This window comes from Phyllobates terribilis, unplaced genomic scaffold (assembly GCF_046119375.1).
Source record: "Phyllobates terribilis strain yellow unplaced genomic scaffold, ASM4611937v1 Scaffold_7__3_contigs__length_470593459, whole genome shotgun sequence".
Classification (NCBI taxonomy): Eukaryota; Metazoa; Chordata; class Amphibia; order Anura; family Dendrobatidae; genus Phyllobates; species Phyllobates terribilis.
In genome coordinates this window covers 363,230,682-363,250,623 of record NW_027362767.1, presented here as the reverse complement: position 1 = coordinate 363,250,623, position 19,942 = coordinate 363,230,682, and the positions used below count along the sequence as shown (strand labels likewise).

Sequence of the window (19,942 nt, the reverse complement as noted above, 5' to 3'; positions counted from 1 at the left end):
TTGCATTAATATACTCACTTTTACAATGTAAGCCTATGGAGTCAGAACAATGCTCCATAGACTAAGGCTATGCTCACACATTGCGTTTTTGCTGCGTTTTTTTTAATGCAAATTAAAAGCTGTAACATAGTTTTTTAAGGTTGAAGGAAGACTAAGTCCATCTAGTTCAACATATAGCCTAACATGTTGATCCAGAGGAAGGCCAAAAAAAAACATGTGGCAAACACTAAGCTCCACATTGGGGAAAAAAATTCCTTCCTGACTTCACATATGGCAATCAGACTAGTTCCCTGGATCAACGCCCTATCAAGGAATCTAGTATATACACTGCTCAAAAAAATAAAGGGAACACTTAAACAACAGAATATAACTCCAAGTAAATTAAACTTCTGTAAAATCAAACTGTCCACTTAGGAAGCAACACTGATTGACAATCAATTTCACATGCTGTTGTGCAAATGGAATAGACAATAGATGGAAATTATTGGCAATTATCAATACACACTCAATAAAGGAGTGGTTCTACAGGTGGGGTCAACAGACCACATCTCAGTACCAATGCTTTCTGGCTGATGTTTTGGTCACTTTTGAATGTTGGTTGTGCTTTCACAATCGTGGTAGCATGAGACGGACTTTGCAACCCACAGAAGTTGCTCAGGTAGTGCAGCTCATCCAGGATGGCACATCAATGCGAGCTGTGGCAAGAAAGTTTGCTGTGTCTGTCAGCGTAGTGTCCAGAGGCTGAAGACGCTACCAGGAGACAGGCTAGTACACCATGAGACGTGGAGGGGGCTGTAGGAGGGCAACAACCCAGCAGCAGGACATCTACCTCCACCATTGTGCAAGGAGGAAAAGGAGGAGCACTGCCAGAGTCCTGCAAAATGACCTCCAGCAGGCCACAAATGTGCATGTGTCTGCACAAACGGTTAGAAACCGACTCCATGAGGGTGGTATGAGGGCCCGACGTCCACAGATGGGGGTTGTGCTCACAGCCCAACACCGTGCAGGATGCTTGGCATTTGCCTCAGAGCACCAGGATTGGCAAAGTCGCCACTGGCGCCCTGTGCTCTTCACAGATGAAAGCAGGTTCACACTGAGCACATGTGACAGACGTGACAGAGTCTGGAGACGCCGTGGAGAGCGATCTGCTGCCTGCAACATCATTCAGCATGACCGGTTTGGCAGTGGGTCAGTAATGGCGTGGCGTAGCATTTCTTTGGAGGGCCGCACAGTCCTCCATGTGCTCGCCAGAGGTATCCTGACTGCCATTAGGTACCGAGATGAGATCCTCAGACCCCTTGTGAGACGATATGCTGGTGCGGTTGGCCCTGGGTTCCTCCTAATGCAGGACAATGCCAGACCTCATGTGTTTGGAGTGTGTCAGCCGTTCCTGCAAGATGAAGGCATTGAAGCTATGGACTGGCCCGCCCATTTCCCAGACCTGAATCCGATTGAGCACATCTGGGACATAATGTCTCGCTCAATCCACCAACGTCACGTTGCACCACGGACTGTCCAGGAGTTGGCGGATGCTTTAGTCCAGGTCTGGGAGGAGATCCCACGGGAGACCATCCGCAACCTCATCAGGAGCATGCCCAGGCGTTGTAGGGAGGTCATACAGGCACGTGGAGGCCACACACAATACTGAGCCTCATTTCGACTTGTTTTAAGGACATTACATCAAAGTTGGATCAGCCTGTAGTGTGTTTTTCCACTTTAATTTTGGGGGTGACTCCAAATCCAGGCCTCCATTGGTTAATAAATTTGATTTCCATTGATTATTTTTGTGTGATTTTGTTGTCAGCACATTCAACTTTGTAGAGAACAAAGTATTCAATGAGAATATTTCATTCATTCAGATATAGGATGTGTTATTTGAGTGTTCCCTTTATTTTTTTGAGCAGTGTATAACCTGTAGTAATATACTTTTCAAGAAAGGCATCCAGGCCTTTCTTAAATATTAGTAGTGAATCACTCATTATAACATCATGCGGCAGAGAGTCCCATAGTCTCACTGCTCTTACACTAAAGAATCCACGTCTGTGATTATGATTAAACTTTCTTTCCTCCAGATGTAGAAGATGCCCCCTTGTGCCCGTCTCAGGCCTCAGAGTAAAAAGATCAGTAGAAAGGTCTTTATACTGTCCCCTCATATATTTGTACATAGTAATAAGATCACCCCTAAGCCTTCGTTTTTCCAAAGTAAATAACCCCAAGTGTAATAACCTGTCTTGGTATTGCAGACCCCCCAGTCCTTTAATAACCTTGGTCGCTCTTCTCTGCACCCGCTCTAGTTCAGCCATGTCTTTCTTATACACCGGAGACCAGAACTGTACACAGTATTCTAAGTGTGGTCGCACTAATGACTTGTATAGAGGTAAAATTATGTTCTCCTCATGAGCATCTATGCCTCTTTTAATGCATCCCATTATTTTATTTGCCTTTGCAGCAGCTGCCTGACACTGGCCACCAAAAATGAGCTTGTCGTCCACCAATACACCCAGGTCTTTTTCAGTTACAGTTTTGCCCAGTGTTTTACAATTAAGCATATAATTATACATTTTATTTCCTCTGCCCAAATGCATTGCCTTACATTTATCCCCATTAAAGCTCATTTGCCATTTATCAGCCCAAGCTTCTAGTTTACATAGATCCTCCTGAAATATAAAATTGTCCTCTTCTGTATTGATTACCCTGTAGAGTTTAGTGTCATCTGCAAATATTGAAATATTACTCTGTATGCCCCCTACAAGGTCATTAATAAATATGTTAAAAAGAAGTGGGCCCAATACTGACCCCTGTGGTACCCCACTGTTAACTGAGACCCAGTCTGAGTGTTTTCCATTAATAAGCACCCTTTGTTTCCTATCACTGAGCCAGTTCTTAACCCACATACATATATTTTCCCCTATCCCCATTGTTCTCATTTTATGTATCAACCTTTTGTGTGGAACCGTATTAAAAGCTTTTGAAAAGTCCATATACACAACATCCACTGCATTTCTTTGGTCCAGTCCGGAACTTGCCTCCTCATAAAAGCTGATCAGATTAGTTTGACAGGAACGGTCCCTCGTAAACCCATGTTGATATTTGGTCATGAGGTTATTCTTCTTCAGATACTCTAGTATAGCATCTCTTAGGAAACCCTCCAGGATTTTACCCACAGTAGAGGTTAAGCTTACCGGCCTATAATTTCCAAGTTCAGTTTTTGTCCCCTTTTTGAATATTGGCACCACATTTGCTATACGCCAGTCCTGTGGTACAGACCCTGTTATTATGGAATCTTTAAAGATTAAAAATAATGGTCTATCTACGACTTTACTTAATTCCTGCAGTACTCGCGGGTGTATCCCATCCGGGCCCGGGGATTTGTCAACTTTAGTGATTTTTAGACGCCGCCATACTTCCTGCTGGGTTAAGCAAGTGACATTTAATGGAGAATTTTTATTATCACTGTTCATGTTTTCTGTCATGCGATTTTCTTGTATAAATACGGTTGAAAAAAAAAATCATTTATCATATTGGCTTTTTCCTCATCCTCATCCTCATCCACCATTTCACCCAGACTAATTTAAGGGGGCCAACACTATCATTTTTTAGTTTTTTACTATTTATGTAGTTAAAGAATATTTTGGGGTTATTTTTACTTTCTCTGGCAATGAGTCTCTCTGTCTCAATCTTTGCTGCCTTGATTTGGCTTTTACAGAATTTATTTAATTTTCTATATTTATTTAATGCCTCATCACTACCTACTTGCTTTAGTTCTCTAAATGCTTTCTTTTTGTCATTTATTGCGCCCATTACAGCTCTATTTAGCCATAGTGGTTTCCTCCTATTTCTAGCATGTTTATTCCCATAGGGTATATATTGTGCACAGGTCCTATTTAGGATGCTAATAAATGTCTCCCATTTGTTTTGTGTAGCTTTATGTCTCAGGATATCGTCCCAGTTTATTGCACTAAGATCATCTCTCAACCGTTGGAAATTTGCCTTCCTGGAGTTTAGTGTTCTTGTAACCCCTCTACTACATATCTTATTAAAGGATACATGAAAATTTATTATTTTGTGATCACTATTACCCAAGTGACCCCCAACTCGTATATTTGATATGCAGTCTGGCCTGTTGGTTAATATTAGATATAGCAGTGCCCCCCTTCTTGTTGGGTCCTGAACCAGTTGTGAAAGGTAATTGTCTCTCATAGTTGTCAAAAACCTATTTCCTTTGCTTGAACTACAGGTTTCTGTCCCCCAATGTATTTCAGGGTAGTTGAAGTCCCCCATAATAATGACTTTTCCTTGAGTCGCTGCTTCATCTATTTGCTTTACGAGGATATTCTCCTCTGCTTCCATTATTTTTGGAGACTTATAACAAACCCCTATCAGTAATTTTTTATTTTTTCCTCCTCCCCTTATCTCCACCCACAGGGACTCTACATTTTCATTAGATTCACATATATTCTCACGCAAGATAGGTTTTAAGGATGATTTTACATATAAACACCCCCCCCCCGGTCATTTCTGAACAGGCTATAGCCCTGTAAATTAACTGCCCAGTCACGGCTCTCGTCCAGCCATGTCTCAGATATCCCCACCATGTCATAATTATTTTCCAACAAAATTAATTCTAATTCCTCCATTTGGTTGGTGAGGCTTCAGGCATTAGTGTACATGCATTTTATGTATCTCTCTGTACCTCTATTCCCTCTTACTATATTGACTCTTCTAACCCCACCCCCAATTTCTTTATTTGTGCCCAGGTCACTATCTGCACTATCTTCCCCACCTATAAAATGAATACCCTTCCCCCAAATCCCTAGTTTAAAAACTCCTCCAATCTTCTAGCCATTTTCTCCCCCAGGACAGCTGCATCTTCCCCATTGAGGTGCAGCCCATCCCTAGCGTAGAATCTGTAGCCAACTGAGAAGTCGTCCAAGTTCTCCAGGAACCCAAACCTCTCCTTCCTACCCCAGGTCCTGAGCCACTTGTTTATCTCCCTAATCTCCCGTTGCCTCTCTGGTGCGGCACGTGGTAGAGGTAGTATTTCAGAGAATACCACGTTGGAGGTCCTTGCTTTAAGCTTGCAGCCTAATTCCCTGAAATCATGTTTAAGGACCTTCCACCTACCTCTAACTTTGTCATTTGTGCCAATGTGCACCATGACCGCTGGGTCCTCACCAGCCCCTCCCAGTAATCTGTCAACCCGATCAGCGATGTGCTGGACTCGAGTGCCAGGTAGGCTGCACACAGTTCAACGATCCCTGTCTTGGTGACAGATTGCCCTATCTGTTCCCCTAATAATTGAGTCCCCCACTACCAGCACCTGCCTGGCCTGCCTGCTCTCCTATTTCCCCCCTTACTGGAGCTGACACTCCTCCGGCTTTCAGAGGACATGCCTTGCTGCAGCAGTGCTACCCCTGTACCGACACCCACCTAATCTGCCAACTTTGCAAACTTATTGGGGTGTGCCAGATCAGGACTAGCCTCCCTGGCACTCTTCCCTCTACCCCCCTTCTGTCACCCAGCTAGCTGCCTCAGTGTCCTGCAGCTCCCTACTACCACCCTCCCCTGCATCTACCCCAGTGAGCAGCTGCTCAGTGAGCAGCAGACTCCTTTCCATATTGTCAATGGATCTCAGTGTTGCCAGCTTCTCATTTAGATCCAGTACCTGGGCTTCCAAACACACAATGTGGGTCCTCGCTCCTCCTGTACCAGTCGCTGACTCGTTTTGTTAAGATTATGTAAATGCTTTTGCTATGTATATCCCTATCACATGTAAAGCGCCATGGAATTAATGGCGCTATAATAATAAATAATAATAATAATAATAACAATGTGCACACATCTTGCACAGCAGTATGCACCCACGACCGGCTGTTCAAGGATTGCATACATGTGGCAAGATGTACACTGGATAGCATTGTCAATAATGGAGCTCATTTACTAATGGGGATTGCACTAGACAGAAATGTTAGGTAAAAAGAAATGTAAAGAATTAATAGAATACAGAAAGCAATTCAGTCCAAAATACCTCCCTTCTAAACTCCGTTAATCCAAAGTCACTGAAAAACAAGTCACACACTTACTTCCATTTTCAATTACGCTCCAGTCACACTCAGCTCGTTCACACTTGCTAAGACACTTGCTAAGGAAGAAGATTTAAAGAGGTTTTGTTTCCCTTTTAGCAGCAATCCAACCTACAGCTCAATGCACTTCCAAAAGCAAGCTGTGTTTTACAGTACCAGCAAATGCTATGAGATTTCAGAAATCTCGTGCACACTCTGTTTTTTTCATGACTGTATTGGAAAACTGCATTTTTTGAAAACTGCAGCATGTCACTTTCAGCTTTTTGCAGCTTTTTTTCACCTATAGAAAGCAATGAGTAAGTGCAAAAATGTAGGTATCGGGTTTTCCTGCTTTTTTGGTGCAGAAAACTCAGAAACAACAGGTACTAAACTGTATCAACATGCGCAAGAGACAAATGTGCTTGAAAAATGCATAAAAAAAACGTGGCAAAAACTCAGGAACAGTAGGTATTCAACTTGATCACCATGCACAAGAGACAAATGTACCTGAAAAATGCACCAAAAACAGCTTATTTTAAGAAACTTATTTACTGCCAAGTGAGCAGGTTTTGGCTGCAGAAAAAAAATGCAGTAAAAACACAACGTATGAACATAGCCTAACACTGTAAAAGCAACTTCCAGCTTTCACACGTAGAGCCCAGAGCGAGCCGGCAGGTCGGAATAGCCGTGAAATGACCCAGAAGAGGATCGGAGTGTGCACCTGAAACCGGGTAAGACGGTGATTGGTGAGGGTATTAATGCATCTACACTACACTAACATTTACACAGGTTTAGCCAATACATTTTTTTCATGGGAATGCTTCTTTAATATATTAACAACAATAACTAACTGCAGCAAGCGCAGAGGGCATGTTGTATATTATAGTGTGACAGTTTTACAGAGTTATATTTTCTTTAAAAAAAAAACCCTGCACACTGGTTACTTCCCATTTCTGGGACAATAGAAACCATTTTCTAAGTGTTACAAAACTTCATCCTACACCTGCTTAAGATAGTATTTTCTACTACACATTAGTCACTGGACTAATGTATATTTCATCCAAAATATACTAAACAAAAGGAATGGATGGAAGAGTGTGCAAGTTAGAAGTATTTTCTGAGAACATGGAATGTCCTGGGAAAGAACATGCAAGACAAAAATAACCACTAGTAAAATATCTGGGGAGCAGTGTTGGGATAAACCTGTAGACTTGCCTGACCTGGGTCTGAACTGTTTTGGTTTTGTCACATAATTTTTAAACTTTATACTGGTGAACAAATCCTAGATCTGGATCTAGTCGTAGACCCTATAGTAAGGACAAGTTGGTTACAAAGTTATCTGGTGTACTCTCTGCCACCAGTATGTTAATAACAGCGGTTTTCTGGAGTTATCTTTTTTCTTTTTTTTTTTGTATTTCCAGAAAACACCTTTAAGGCTGCGTGCCCACTATGCATTTTTCAAGCGTTTTTTGCCGCGGAATTTCTGCAGCGAAAACGCTTAAAAAACGCTTGGTAATACGTGCCCCATGGTGCCCAATGATAATCCGCATGTGCTGTGCACACACTGCGGAAATTTCCGCTGCATATTATCATTGCGGAAAAATCCGCAGCATGTCCATTAATTTAGCGGAATCGCCGCCATTGACTTGCATTGGACCGCGTGACATCTGCATCACTGCGTCTGCACATGCCGATATCACACTGTTCAATGTGCGGATGGTACCCAGGTCAAGAGGACAGGAGACTCTCATCCAGAACTGGGTACCATAGAACCTGTAAAAAAAAAGAATTTAAAATAAAAAATAAAGATTATACTTACCTTCTGATGTCCTCCCGGTGTTTTCTCCGCTCTGTCTGGTCTGCTGTATGGGTCGTGGTGTTGTGAAGGACCTGCCATGACGTCATTGAGTCATGTGACCTGACACATGACTCATTGACGTTACCGCAGGTCCTTCACACCAGCGCGAGCCGACCAAGACACCGGACGGAGTGGAGAAAACACCGGGAGGACATCGGAAGGTAAGTATAATCTTTATTTTTTACCATTCTTATTCTTTTTTTTTAACTATTTCTTGGTCACTCTATATAAATTCATGCCGGTTGCATAGATTTATATAGTGTGAACAACCCGCATGCAGAAATGCATGCAAAAACGCTTGACAAACGCTTCTACCTGGCGGGAAAAACGCATGTAAAATCCGCATGCGTTTTTCCTGCCAGGGAGAAGCGGAAAAAATATGCAGCATTTCTGCATCGTGGGCACTTAGCCTTACAGCATGTCCATTCTTTTTGCGTTTTTGCTTGCGTTTTTCCTATACAATGCATTGGAAAAAACGCATGGCAAATCCGCAGGCAAAAACGCATGAAAACGTATCAAAAACGCTGCTGAATTTCTGCAGCATTTTTGCTGCCAAGAGGTGCAGAACCTTGCAGAAACGCTGCAAAAATTTCTGCAAGCAAATCCTGATTGTGCACACATACCATAAGTCCTGCTGCAAGGCATCACTGTTATTTGGAAATATCATTGCCATGAAGTGTTGTATTTGGTCTGCATCAATGCTTTAATAGGTGATACATGCCTAAGTAACATCCACATGAATGCCAGGACCCTCCATTTACCCAAAGAAATAGAGTCCAGACAGCACACTTGCTCCCATAATGCATCCTGGTACCATCTGTTCCACAGGTTAACAGCACACAAGCACCTGGCCATTTTCACCCATACTTATCACAGTCGTTCCAGCGTCATGTCTGTTCTTCGGTTGACCTTCAATGCAGGCTTCAGCCATCCCATCCTTTTTACCCTATGTGACTTCTGCAGCCTATCACTGTCACATTTTGCTTTAAACCACTGAGGCAAATGATCAATCTGGGGAGTTGCACTTGATGTCAAATAATGTAAACTAAAACATGATTCATCCCCCACTACAAGATAAAACTGCTTTTGGTACAATCGCCAGTCTCTTACTGTGTATCCAGGAAAGATATTGATTATCATCCTCTGTAAAATGCCATCCACTTTTTTCTAGTTGCCAGTTTCCCTTCATCAGCATTCTGCCAGCATCATATGTGCTGTAACTTTCTATCCTCCACTACACACCTGCCATTATCCAATATATTGCTTGTCCTGAACTGGAAATCAGTTTATGGCCACAGCCCCACTATCAGTATTTGGTCAGTATTCGGTCAGTATTTTTTCTCAGGAGTGGGAGCCGAAACCTGGTTTTGGCTCCCACTCCTGAGAAAAAATACTGACCGAATACTGACCAAATACTGATAGTGGGACCGTGGCCTTAGATGGAAACCCCAGAGTGCTCAGCGTAGAGCACAGGATAAATGTGATCCAAAATGTTATGTAAAATGTTCCCAACAAATGCTTCAAATCAATCCATAAAAAAAGGCCCCCCCACTCAGGTCCGTCATCTGGTAACAGAAATGTAGGGGTTTCCACATTACAGGTACTACAAAGGCTCTGAAAAAGCTAAATGGCTCCTCGCCCCCCAAAAGAAATTCAGCAAGTTCTGTGCTCCCAAATCCAAATGCCCCCCTCCCTTTTGAGCCCCACAGTGTGCCTAAACCACATTTAGCGTCCACATGTTTGGAATTTCTGTAGCGGTGATAGCCGTCTAATTTACTGGTGTGCGTCTCCAGAAGCACAAGCTGGGCACAATGTACTGGCTGCTACAAGGTACTGGCACTATAATAGCAGATTTGCAATTTTCACTCAGCAACATCCACCTAAACAGTGGTTTCCCCCCAAATATGGGGTATCAGGGTACTCAGGAGAAATTGCACAACAAATTTTGTGGTCAATTTTCTCCTATTACTCTTGTGAAAATAAAAACATTGGAGCTAAAGTAACATTTCTGTGAGAAAAAGTAAAATGTTAATTTTTTCTTTCCACATTTCTTTAAGTCATGTGAAGCACCTGAAGAGTTAATAAACTTCTTGAATGTGGGTTTGAGCACCTTGAGGGGTACAGTTTTTAGAATGGTGTCACTTTGGGGTATTTTCTGTCATATAGACCCCTCTAAATCACTTTAAATTTTGTTGAAAAAATGAGAAATTGGTGATGAACTTTGAACCCTTCTAGTTTCCTAACAAAAAAAATTATGTTTAAAAAATTATACAGATGTAAAGTAAACATGAGGGAAATGTAAAGTAAACATGAGGGTTATATTGTAACTGTCATTTTAATTTTTATTTCTTAAATTAATAATACACATGATTTGTAATATATCTTATCAGAGAAATTTGCTTCTTTTTCTGGCAAAATTGATCAGTCATTATCAAAATTCTTAATGCTGGGGTAAAATCTGTATTCAGTGAACACAGACTTTCCCATTGGGTACGTGCACACAATCAGTAATTGCGGATTCACCTGCGTGCAGCGCTTTGGACGCAGCATAAAGTATACTGCGTTCAAAGCTCTGCCAATACCGACCATGTGCACATACCCTTACTGAGATAGGAGATGACAGTTGCTACAGATACAATTTTATGTGGACTGGTGGAGGAAGGAGCTAGAGGCAGAGCTTCTCCCTTCTCCTCTCCCTCTTATTTAGATAGAATCTCATTGTGCTACGTAAGAAGAAAAACATTGCAAAAAATAAAAAAAATACATTTAACCCAAACAAATTCTTTAACCAATAAGTCATCTTCTGATGACAGCTTTTCTTTAAATTCAAACCTGGCAGATTTGTTGTAGAGACTTTTGTGGCTGAAAATGTGTTCTATACTTCTGAAAGGTTAGTTTTCTGCCGTGTGTACTTGAATTTCTATAAACCTTCAAGTAAATGGAATAGTTGGAGAAATTTCTGTGAATAAACATTTTTTTTATGATAAAGCATTGTATTTATGCAATGGAAACATAAATCAGTGTTTGTAGCTTAAATCATTTTCTGATTGTGCAGTGTTTTCTATATGGTGAAAAAGTGACTGGGTCAGGTGCTCTAGTGAGTGGCTGTTGTGTAGTAGGAAAACCCCTCTAATTTCATTTCTACAGGCTTTTTAGGGCTTTCCCATGTTTGTCCCATATTTCGGCGTTAGCTTTATAATTTACGTCCTGTATCATCTGAGCCATCTTGTAGATCTGTCCATAGGTGGAAAGACACTTTCACATACTTAAATACTTCTGCTTTTGTCAGGAAATGTAAATGAGCTCTGCTTGTTCAGGGTCACGTTTGTGTTTTGTCGCTAAGGAAATTCGGCCATACTCTTAACCATGACATACTGTTTGGTTTGCCAACGTCTTGCAGAAAAGAGAATAAGTGAACATTAGGAATTGATTACATTATACTATGGAGCCGATTCGTCCGTTTCTGCCAAATTCTGGCATAAGACTGTTTGAAATGTCATATATATTTTTTGTGCCAAACTAGAAGTTGTGCGGTTTTACACCTGCCAGCTTTCCCAACTATTTGAAGAATGTGTGTATATGCAAATAGCATTAGGGTTTGGAACCACACAAGGCCTCCATGAAAACATTGGACCTATGTGGGCCTATAACTTCAAGAAGTCATACCTCAGAATTGAGGATATTAAAGGGAATCTGTCACCCAGCTTTTTCTACTCCATCTGAGAGCAGCATGATGTAGGGGCTGAGATCCTGATTCCAGCAATGTGTCACTTACTGGGCTGTTTTCTGTAGCTTGGAAAATAATCTATTTTATCTGCTACAGATCCAGCATTTCTCTGAATGTTGAGCTTTGTATAACCCCACCCACACTACTTACTGACAGCTTTCTGTGTATACTGTGCATAGGCAGAAAGCTGCCAGTCAGTGGTGGGTGCGGGTAATACAGAGCTCATGAATATGGAGGACTACATGGCAGTAGGTTTACTAGTCCGCTAATGATAAAATCATTGTTTTATCAGCAGTAGATTATCAAAACTACACCAAGCAGCCCAGTAAGTGACACACCACTGGAATCAGGGTCTCTTCCGCTACATCATCCTGCTTTCAGATTAGCTGGCACAAACTTGGTGTCAGATTTCCTTTAAGAGCTACTTTGTGTTCATAGAGATTGTGCAAAGTGTAAGAAAAGCTGGAGACACACCATGGTACTAAATGAAAATTTGGGATAAATTTTCCTTTAAGAAAAAAAACCATTTTATTTATTTTAAGAATTCCTCAGGATTTGTTGCGCAGCATTTGAGAATATATTATCTAACTCGTGTGCATTAAAATGTGATAAACATTTTTCCCATTTGCATTTTTGAAGGTTGGTTGCAGCCACAAACACATTCCCAAGAGCCGTCAGCCTGATCTTAGGTTTCAACCACACTGTTTACAAGGGAGTTCAGATACTAATGACGGACTCTGATCTTCCCATCTAGTTTTCCACTGCTGTCAATTTCCACAGACCTCGAAAGAAACTTTCATCACAAAAATTGGGATTTTTGCTTTTCTATGAAAACTGGATGATGTCTAGGGTTTCCCCTTATAGCAAACCGCGGAGTGAACTAAACGTGAAAAAAACAAAAGTGGCCACAAAGAGGGATTATCAGTTTGGAGGCCTTGGCCTCTTTTAGCAGTGCTTGGAGTGTTCATTGATTTAAATGGGAACTGTGCACTACTTCATTTTCCTGTTTTAATGCTAGTGTTGGTACACACAAAAATTTGCAATTTTCTGACATTTATGCCACTCTCGGGACTTTTCCAAAAAGTTGTACACAGTTAGCTACTGCTAGTAATGGAGCTTTATCCAGCTTTACCAATTGCATCTTTTGTTGGAAAAGTTGCAAAGTCGCAAACTCACTCCAGTAAGGGAGGCAGTGTAAAGAAATGGAGCAACATTTCACAGAAGTATAAATACATCTTACGATGAATACATTTATCAGACATCATGCATCTCTTTGTTGAATTTGGCACAAATAACGGCAAAGCAGCCACAAGCCATGCCCGTTCATGATAAGTCCTTTCCATACCATGTTTTTTTTCTTATAGGAGAAGGCAAGAATGGTGGAACCTATAGACTATGAGACCGTTATTTCACAAAGAAAAGCTCAGATCTTCAGTGATCCACATCGAGATATGCTGATGTTTCCCATGGAGGATGTCTTTGTGAGTGTTCTGCTTGTACACTTATTTTATAGATAAAAAAGAAAAAAAACGTGGCTATATTTCACCAGTCTAGCAGCTTGTTTGTTGAAAATCAGAAGTTATGAGTTTTTTATTTGGTGCGCAGAAGAACCAAGGAGCAACGGTAGTATATCCCAAAAATCTATAAAATTACAGCACTTGGTATAAAAAATTAAATCATCCATTCTGACATGATTAAAAACACATATGGCTATGTGCTGCGGTCAAAAGCAGAGTCATTGAATTAGATAAAATTACTGCATCTGGTCTAAAAAAAAAATAAATTTTTTATATATTTTTTTAAGACTTACATTTGTTTTACTCCTTTGCTGTATAAATACGCTCAAGAAAAGTTTATGGTATATTTCTTTTATTGTAAGATTTCCACAGTGGGACGTCAGCACAGAACCATCCAATCTACAGTACCAGATGATGCTGCAAATAAAGCCAAAAGCTTGTTTGTAAAGGAGGTGCGTAAAGTTTAGTAATCATGCATGTGAGTCAGCCTGTAATTAACATGGGAAATCACTGAAAAATGTCTTCACTGCCAAGAAACGTCGATTCACTTTCCTATCTCAAAGAAGTAATATTTTGGCTGGAAATGATTGCTTTCTCCAGTGTCAAGCACATGGACAGGCAGTTGTCAGTTTGTTATCTCTAATGTTATATCAGAAATCTTGATGATTTCTTTTGGGGAATCTGTAACAAGGATCCAAGAAACCCTAAGGATTTAGAGGAAGCCTGGTCGCAAATCATTAAGTGAAGAACATATTTTCTACTGTTTTAGCTTTCTCTATAGTTATTTATTCACAATATATGTATAACCAGTCTTTAATATTATAATAAGAATGCAGGTGACAATAAAGGAAACCATTCTGTGATCAGGCTTGAACTGGCCCACAGGAGAACAGGAAAATACTCTGGTGGGCCCCTGTGCAAGAGGGTCCGCCACCCACTTATATGAGTGGTACTTGGCACAATATACTTGAATCACTGTGTACAGACAAAGGCGGCATCTTATTCATCTAACAATCTACGCACTTCATTGTTATATAAATTTGTGATTGAGGATAATGTCACACTTGCATTAAGCTGAAAAGTGGGGCCCTGGATTTGGTTAGTGGTGGGCCCTTGGCACCCCAGTCCGACACTGTCTGTGATATTTAATTGCAGTGTCAGAGAGCACTCTACTCCATGGCTCTGTACATATATCTCAGGCATTAAGCTAACAGCCGCAGCATACTATGGCGTTAATAGTAGTATGCCTGCCTATTCTAGATGTATAGTGTGGCCATTCATGCACTTTTTATTAGATTGCAAATAATGTACAGCTATATGGTACACTACATATATTGTGTAGCGCCTGACAGTTTAATGTCTGACACATTTGGTCTTTTCCTTAAAGGAGGCCCTTAAAGGAGTGTTTTCAAGTTTAAAAATTATCGACTATCCACTGGTTAGGGGATAATTTCACAGTCACTGTGTGGGTCTGACTGCTGTGGCCTCCACCAATCTAGAGAACTAAGAGCCCCGGCCCATGCGCAATGCCTCTCCATTCATTCTAAGAGGAGCGCGGAAGATCAGTCAAGCGCTGCACTCGACAATCTGCGGCCCTCCCATTAAGAATGAATGAAGCGGTAGTGCGCATGATCAACATCTGTTCCGTTCAACCGTTTCTCGGGATCGGTGGGGACCACGGCAGTCAGACCCCCAGCGATCGGAAAGTTATCCCCTTACATATAGATAGTGATAACTTTTAAACTTGAGAATAATAAAGAACATTTCATATAAGTCCTAATGGAGAAGCTGTGGTCTGTTCCTCTGCACTGTTAAGTGATCAAGAAACGTTTGTGTGACCTTATAAGGGACCTTTTCCTTACTCCAGAAGTTCTGCAATCCTAATTTATATCGTACATATTTTGAGATAACAAAGCTAGGCTGCAAAAAGTACAATATAATGACAAAACTATTGGGACATCAACACATTACACCTTCAGGAGCTTGTATGACATCCTGTTCTTATATATGGAGATTGTTTCAGTATTAAATTCGGAACGAGTTAACAGATAGATACCGTAAATGTTTTTTTGGTTACTGAATAGGAAAAGTATTATTCCCTTTTCCCTTGTGTTTTTGTCTCTAAATATACAATGTAAGACCAGTATAAATCTGTATATCTATTGTTTTAGTGTATAAAATATTACAGTTCGGACTGGAAAGTGGTGAACTACAAATATGAGGAATATTCCGGGGATTTCCGAGCCCTGCCTTGGTAAGTCCTATAACATTTGTAAAAAATAACCACAAAATATTGGATATAAGGCCTGAACATGTAGATCTAATGAAAGGTGAAGATTATATTATTCATTCAATTTTTTTATGTCATTAATTGTCAAACTTTAAAATATATAAACCTGTCCATAGCTTTTGATGCCATCAATTGCTGAAGTCTTGTTCACATTGGGATCCCACATAAATATCGACTCATAGTCCTGGGATCTGCTGCTTTTATCATCCTCTGGGAAGCACCTGTGACAGACATGGTTATGTATGGAGAGTTACCACGTATAGACAGTCAATATATGCTAAATATCTGCATCCTGTATTGCCAGTTACATCACTGGTCCTTTCCCTGGTGGATTATAGAATGGATTATATAAGCTTCTGAGCTCCTGTTTGTGATTCTTGGGGGCTGCTGAGTAGCGATGAGCGTGCCCGAACTGTAAAGTTCTCCTGGAAGTCCGTTTTACAGTTCAGGAGTCCGGGGAGGAGAGAGAGAGATTTTTTCCATTTTTTTTTTGTCACGGTGATATATACTAGCCTAATAGAGGACAATAGGATAGCATTTTGGGCTCTGTTTGATGATGGCGTCCTAAGGACATGTTTAGTGTGTCCTTTGGAAGCTTTACTGTTTGTAAGAATGACATGTAATTGGGGCCTAAATACAGCACTATTAAGACCTCATTCAGATGCTCGTTTGTCACTTACGCTTTCTGTATTTTTCACATATACAACACAAACCCATTCTAATATATGGGGCTGTTCACTCATTTTTATTTTTTTGTCGACCATGTGCCGGCACCAAAACACGGAGATGTGTCTGTTTTTGGTCTGAGTCATGGATTAAAATTACTGTTACAAGTCTATGCAATGATTAGGGGAAGCTCTGAAATTGATTTTAAACACTGATGGTAAAAACTAGCACTGACTTAAACACTTGAAATTTGGATCTAAAACACTAATGAACAACGGTTTGTGTTTTTACTTATTAGAAAAATCCCTGACGTCTGAATGATGCCTTACTACTTGATATTTTCTGATTAAATCTGGCAGGACTTTTGAATAATTGCGTTTTTTTATATATATAAACGAGTAGATTATAAGAATTAAGACATGAAATAAAGAAAAAAAATACTTATTTTTTTCTGTTTTTCATTTCATTCCCTAATTTGGTTAAGAAAAAAGAAAAAACTAAATCAAAAACAATTTTTGTTCGTTTTCTCACAAAAATAAATGGCATATTCCCAGGATATTCCAAAAATATCTAAACTCCACAGTTGAAACCCATACCTATTTGTTACGCAACACAAAGGGAAGGGGGAAAAGGGGACCCAGACTTTAGGGAAAGGTGGTAGTGGAGACCTCCTAGGTTGACCTTATATCACCCTGTCTCCCCTAACGTCCCTATATTGTTTCTGCACCAATCACCGCACAGGAACCTCGCCCTGTCTTTCCCTGGCGTTTGACCCTGGCTAGGGAAGGGAGGGGATGAGCACTAGTAGATCCCCACTGACACCTAAAGACAAAAAGGGTGAACAAACAAGGGAAGATAGCTTAGCTTTAGTCGACCTCAGAGAGATGAACACACGTCGTCTTAGCACCAGAAAGGAAGAAGTAATGCACTTGCTCCAAGCCTTCACAAGGGGTCATGTGAGTATTGCCGGCACCTCCCTCTACCAAACAGCAGGTATTTATACACCCAGGCCAGGGTGTTAATTAGCAAGAGGAAGGTAGTCACTGGGTCCTAGAGAGACTGCTTCTAAGAAGGTGTCTGTAATGCCAAACAAAGAGATCTCATGCAACCAACTGCACAGCAACTGCCTGTCACTTCTGACACACCCGTGACACTATCATCATATCAGAAAAAGTAGCTGGGCACGAGAAGAAGTACCCGCTGTGCTGCTTTCTCCAGCTTCTCCTCATTCAGAATCCTATTTGCATTTAGGAACAGACCTGTTATTCAAGTCCAGTTGGGCAGGGAGAAGCAAGAGGGAAGCAACCAGTGGACTTCTCTCCCCAGTGAACAACCAGTGGACTTCTCTCCCCAGTGAACAACCAGTGGACTTCTCTCCCCATGCCTGGACTCCTCTCCTTCTTTGATAGGTTCCCTTTTAGGGGCATTTCCATCATCGTCCCTCCTCTAAATCTATAATTTATTTTGGAACAATGCCTAGGACAAATGTTGCCTGGGAGTCCCCTTAAAATGTCTTCTTACTTTGGAAAATATGGTACTTTGGCAACTATGCATCTATTGACTTAGCTATGGGAATTACTGAAAATAATTAGTGTTTCTTCAAAAAGATTTCCAATAGAGTGTGAAATAAATATTCTAGTTTCTGAATATAGCAATGAACAGATCTGCATTCTAGGCTAGAATCAGTTGTGAGTCAATGATTTGTCACAGACCGACGGAAATCCAGACATCTAAATGATGAATCATACACTGGATTTCCTGTTATATGCAGTGTATTGGCTTAGAGGATGAGAATGTATAATCCAGTGCTACAAATCATCCAGTTTCTCACTTTTTATAGGGAAATATTACTACATGTATTTCTGTCATCCTGGATTGAGGCAGTAGCACTCTGCTTGCAATTTAAGACATTATTAAATTAAAAATTCTTGATTTCTCCCGTTTCAGCAAATCCTTTCAGCCGGAGAAGACGCCCAGCCATGTGTTTGAGATAGATGAGGATTTTGACAAAGATGAGGTAATCAATGGACTGAATTCAGCATTTTTCGGAAGATGTTGTAACAGATTTATTCCTTCCTATTTAAAGATAATGACAAAAGGATTGCGGTCAAAGATCAAAGTATTTCCAGAAAACGTGTCAGTGATTTATCTGCTCTAACAGTTCAAGGTAGGGTTCACATGTTACAGTCTTGTGGAGGTAGTTTGCCGTGTGGCCGAATAATCTGTGGTTTGCTGTCAATTGCCTACAGATTGTGAAAAAATTAGAGGTCCAGCATTTGTCCTTATTGGCTTCACCAAAAATGCAGGAATCCATATTAAATCGCTTGTGATTTTGCCGGGCCGTTCTTGGTACCCTACAGACTACTGTCCTACGTGAGAGCCCAGCCTTATGCTTTTTCTGTCTCATATGCTGAATACTTGTCAGAATCTAATGTAATCTACGGTATATTGTGACATGGGAAGGATACTGGCCTGCAAATAGAAAATAATTGTATCACCATGCACTTGTGACATAGTGATATTTTGGTAATTTTTGAAGTATGGTTTTCATCTGTAAAAGTCAGGTGGTATAACTCGGGATTTTTTAAAATTCACCAGTAAAGATGTAGTTACACGTTGCAGATTTCCATGCAGATTTGCTGCAAGCCAAGTGAATGAGATTTAAAAAATCTCATCCATGCATTTCTGTGCCAAAATTGACCATTAAAAATAAGCAGCATTGCAATTGTATATTTGGATTTTCGCTGTGGATTTTTACCAGTTTTGGAATGAATTGTTTGAATCTCGCAGTAAGTTCACACTCGAGTAATAGCTTTGATGGAAATTTTGCAGTAACGTACGAAACAACGCAGGTGAATGGGATTCAACAAGTTGAGTTCACAAAATGCATAAAAACTCAACTATTGCATAGTCTATGGAAGCATATTTTCAATAAAATATTCAATAATGTTTATAAAAAAGAACCATAAATCACTAATATTTCTGGCAATAATTAGATTTTCTTGGAGTCCTGTAAATATTACAGTATCTATTATTGTGAAATATCATTTATCGTTATTTATTTGCAGGATTCTTCATCGATCTGCTCCCATAGAGGGGGAGTCATCAAACAAGGCTGGCTGTATAAAGCCAATATAGGCACCACCATTCCTGTCACTATGAAGGCAAGTGGTCAACTTAGTTAAGCATTTCTCATATTCTGTATCCACTGGGTCAAATGCCTTAAATTACTCTTAACCCTGCAACTGTGTGGTCAGAAGTTTTTTGGCTAAAGAAAGTGGTTCCTGTACTAAATTATGTTAGGGAATTACTTTTTGAGGAATCTACTATAAGGTCGTCCAAACTGGTTACAAATATGCAACATCCCTTAATATTAATTTTGCTATGTAATCTGAGAGCAGCATGATATAGGGGCTGAAACCCTGATTCCTGCAATGTGTCACTTACCAGGTTGTGTGCTGCTTTTACAATAAAATCAGTGTTTTATCAGCAGGAGATTACCACGACAGGACTAGATAGCTCATGCCTCCTAGTCAACTACTCTGTATAACCCGTCCCCACCACTGATTAGCAGCTTTCTGGTAATGTACAATGTATACAGAAATCTGCCAATCAGTGGTGTGGGCGGGGTTATACCCAGCTCAGCATTCTGAGCACTGCTAGGTCTGCAGCCGATAAAACAGGGATTGTATCAAAATGACAACATTCAGACCAGCAAATGACAAATCACTGGAATCAGGGTCTCAGCCCCTATATCATGCTGCTCTCAGATTACATTGCAAAGACTTGGTGACATATTCCCTTTAAAGTTTTTAGCAGTCA

The 19,942-nt window shown here is 40.5% G+C and overlaps 1 protein-coding gene across 4 annotated transcripts in view; it reads left to right on the top strand.

Moving 5' to 3' along the window:
- DOCK11 (dedicator of cytokinesis 11) overlaps positions 1–19,942 on the top strand; it is a 333,016-nt gene that overhangs the window by 17,185 nt on the left and 295,889 nt on the right. For all 4 annotated transcript variants that reach the window (XM_073641338.1, XM_073641340.1, XM_073641339.1 and 1 more), the window contains exons 2-6: positions 13,012–13,128; positions 13,527–13,616; positions 15,336–15,418; positions 18,068–18,137; positions 19,189–19,284. In XM_073641338.1, the coding sequence (XP_073497439.1) occupies positions 13,012–13,128; positions 13,527–13,616; positions 15,336–15,418; positions 18,068–18,137; positions 19,189–19,284 (456 nt within the window). The remainder of the gene's footprint in view (positions 1–13,011; positions 13,129–13,526; positions 13,617–15,335; positions 15,419–18,067; positions 18,138–19,188; positions 19,285–19,942) is intronic.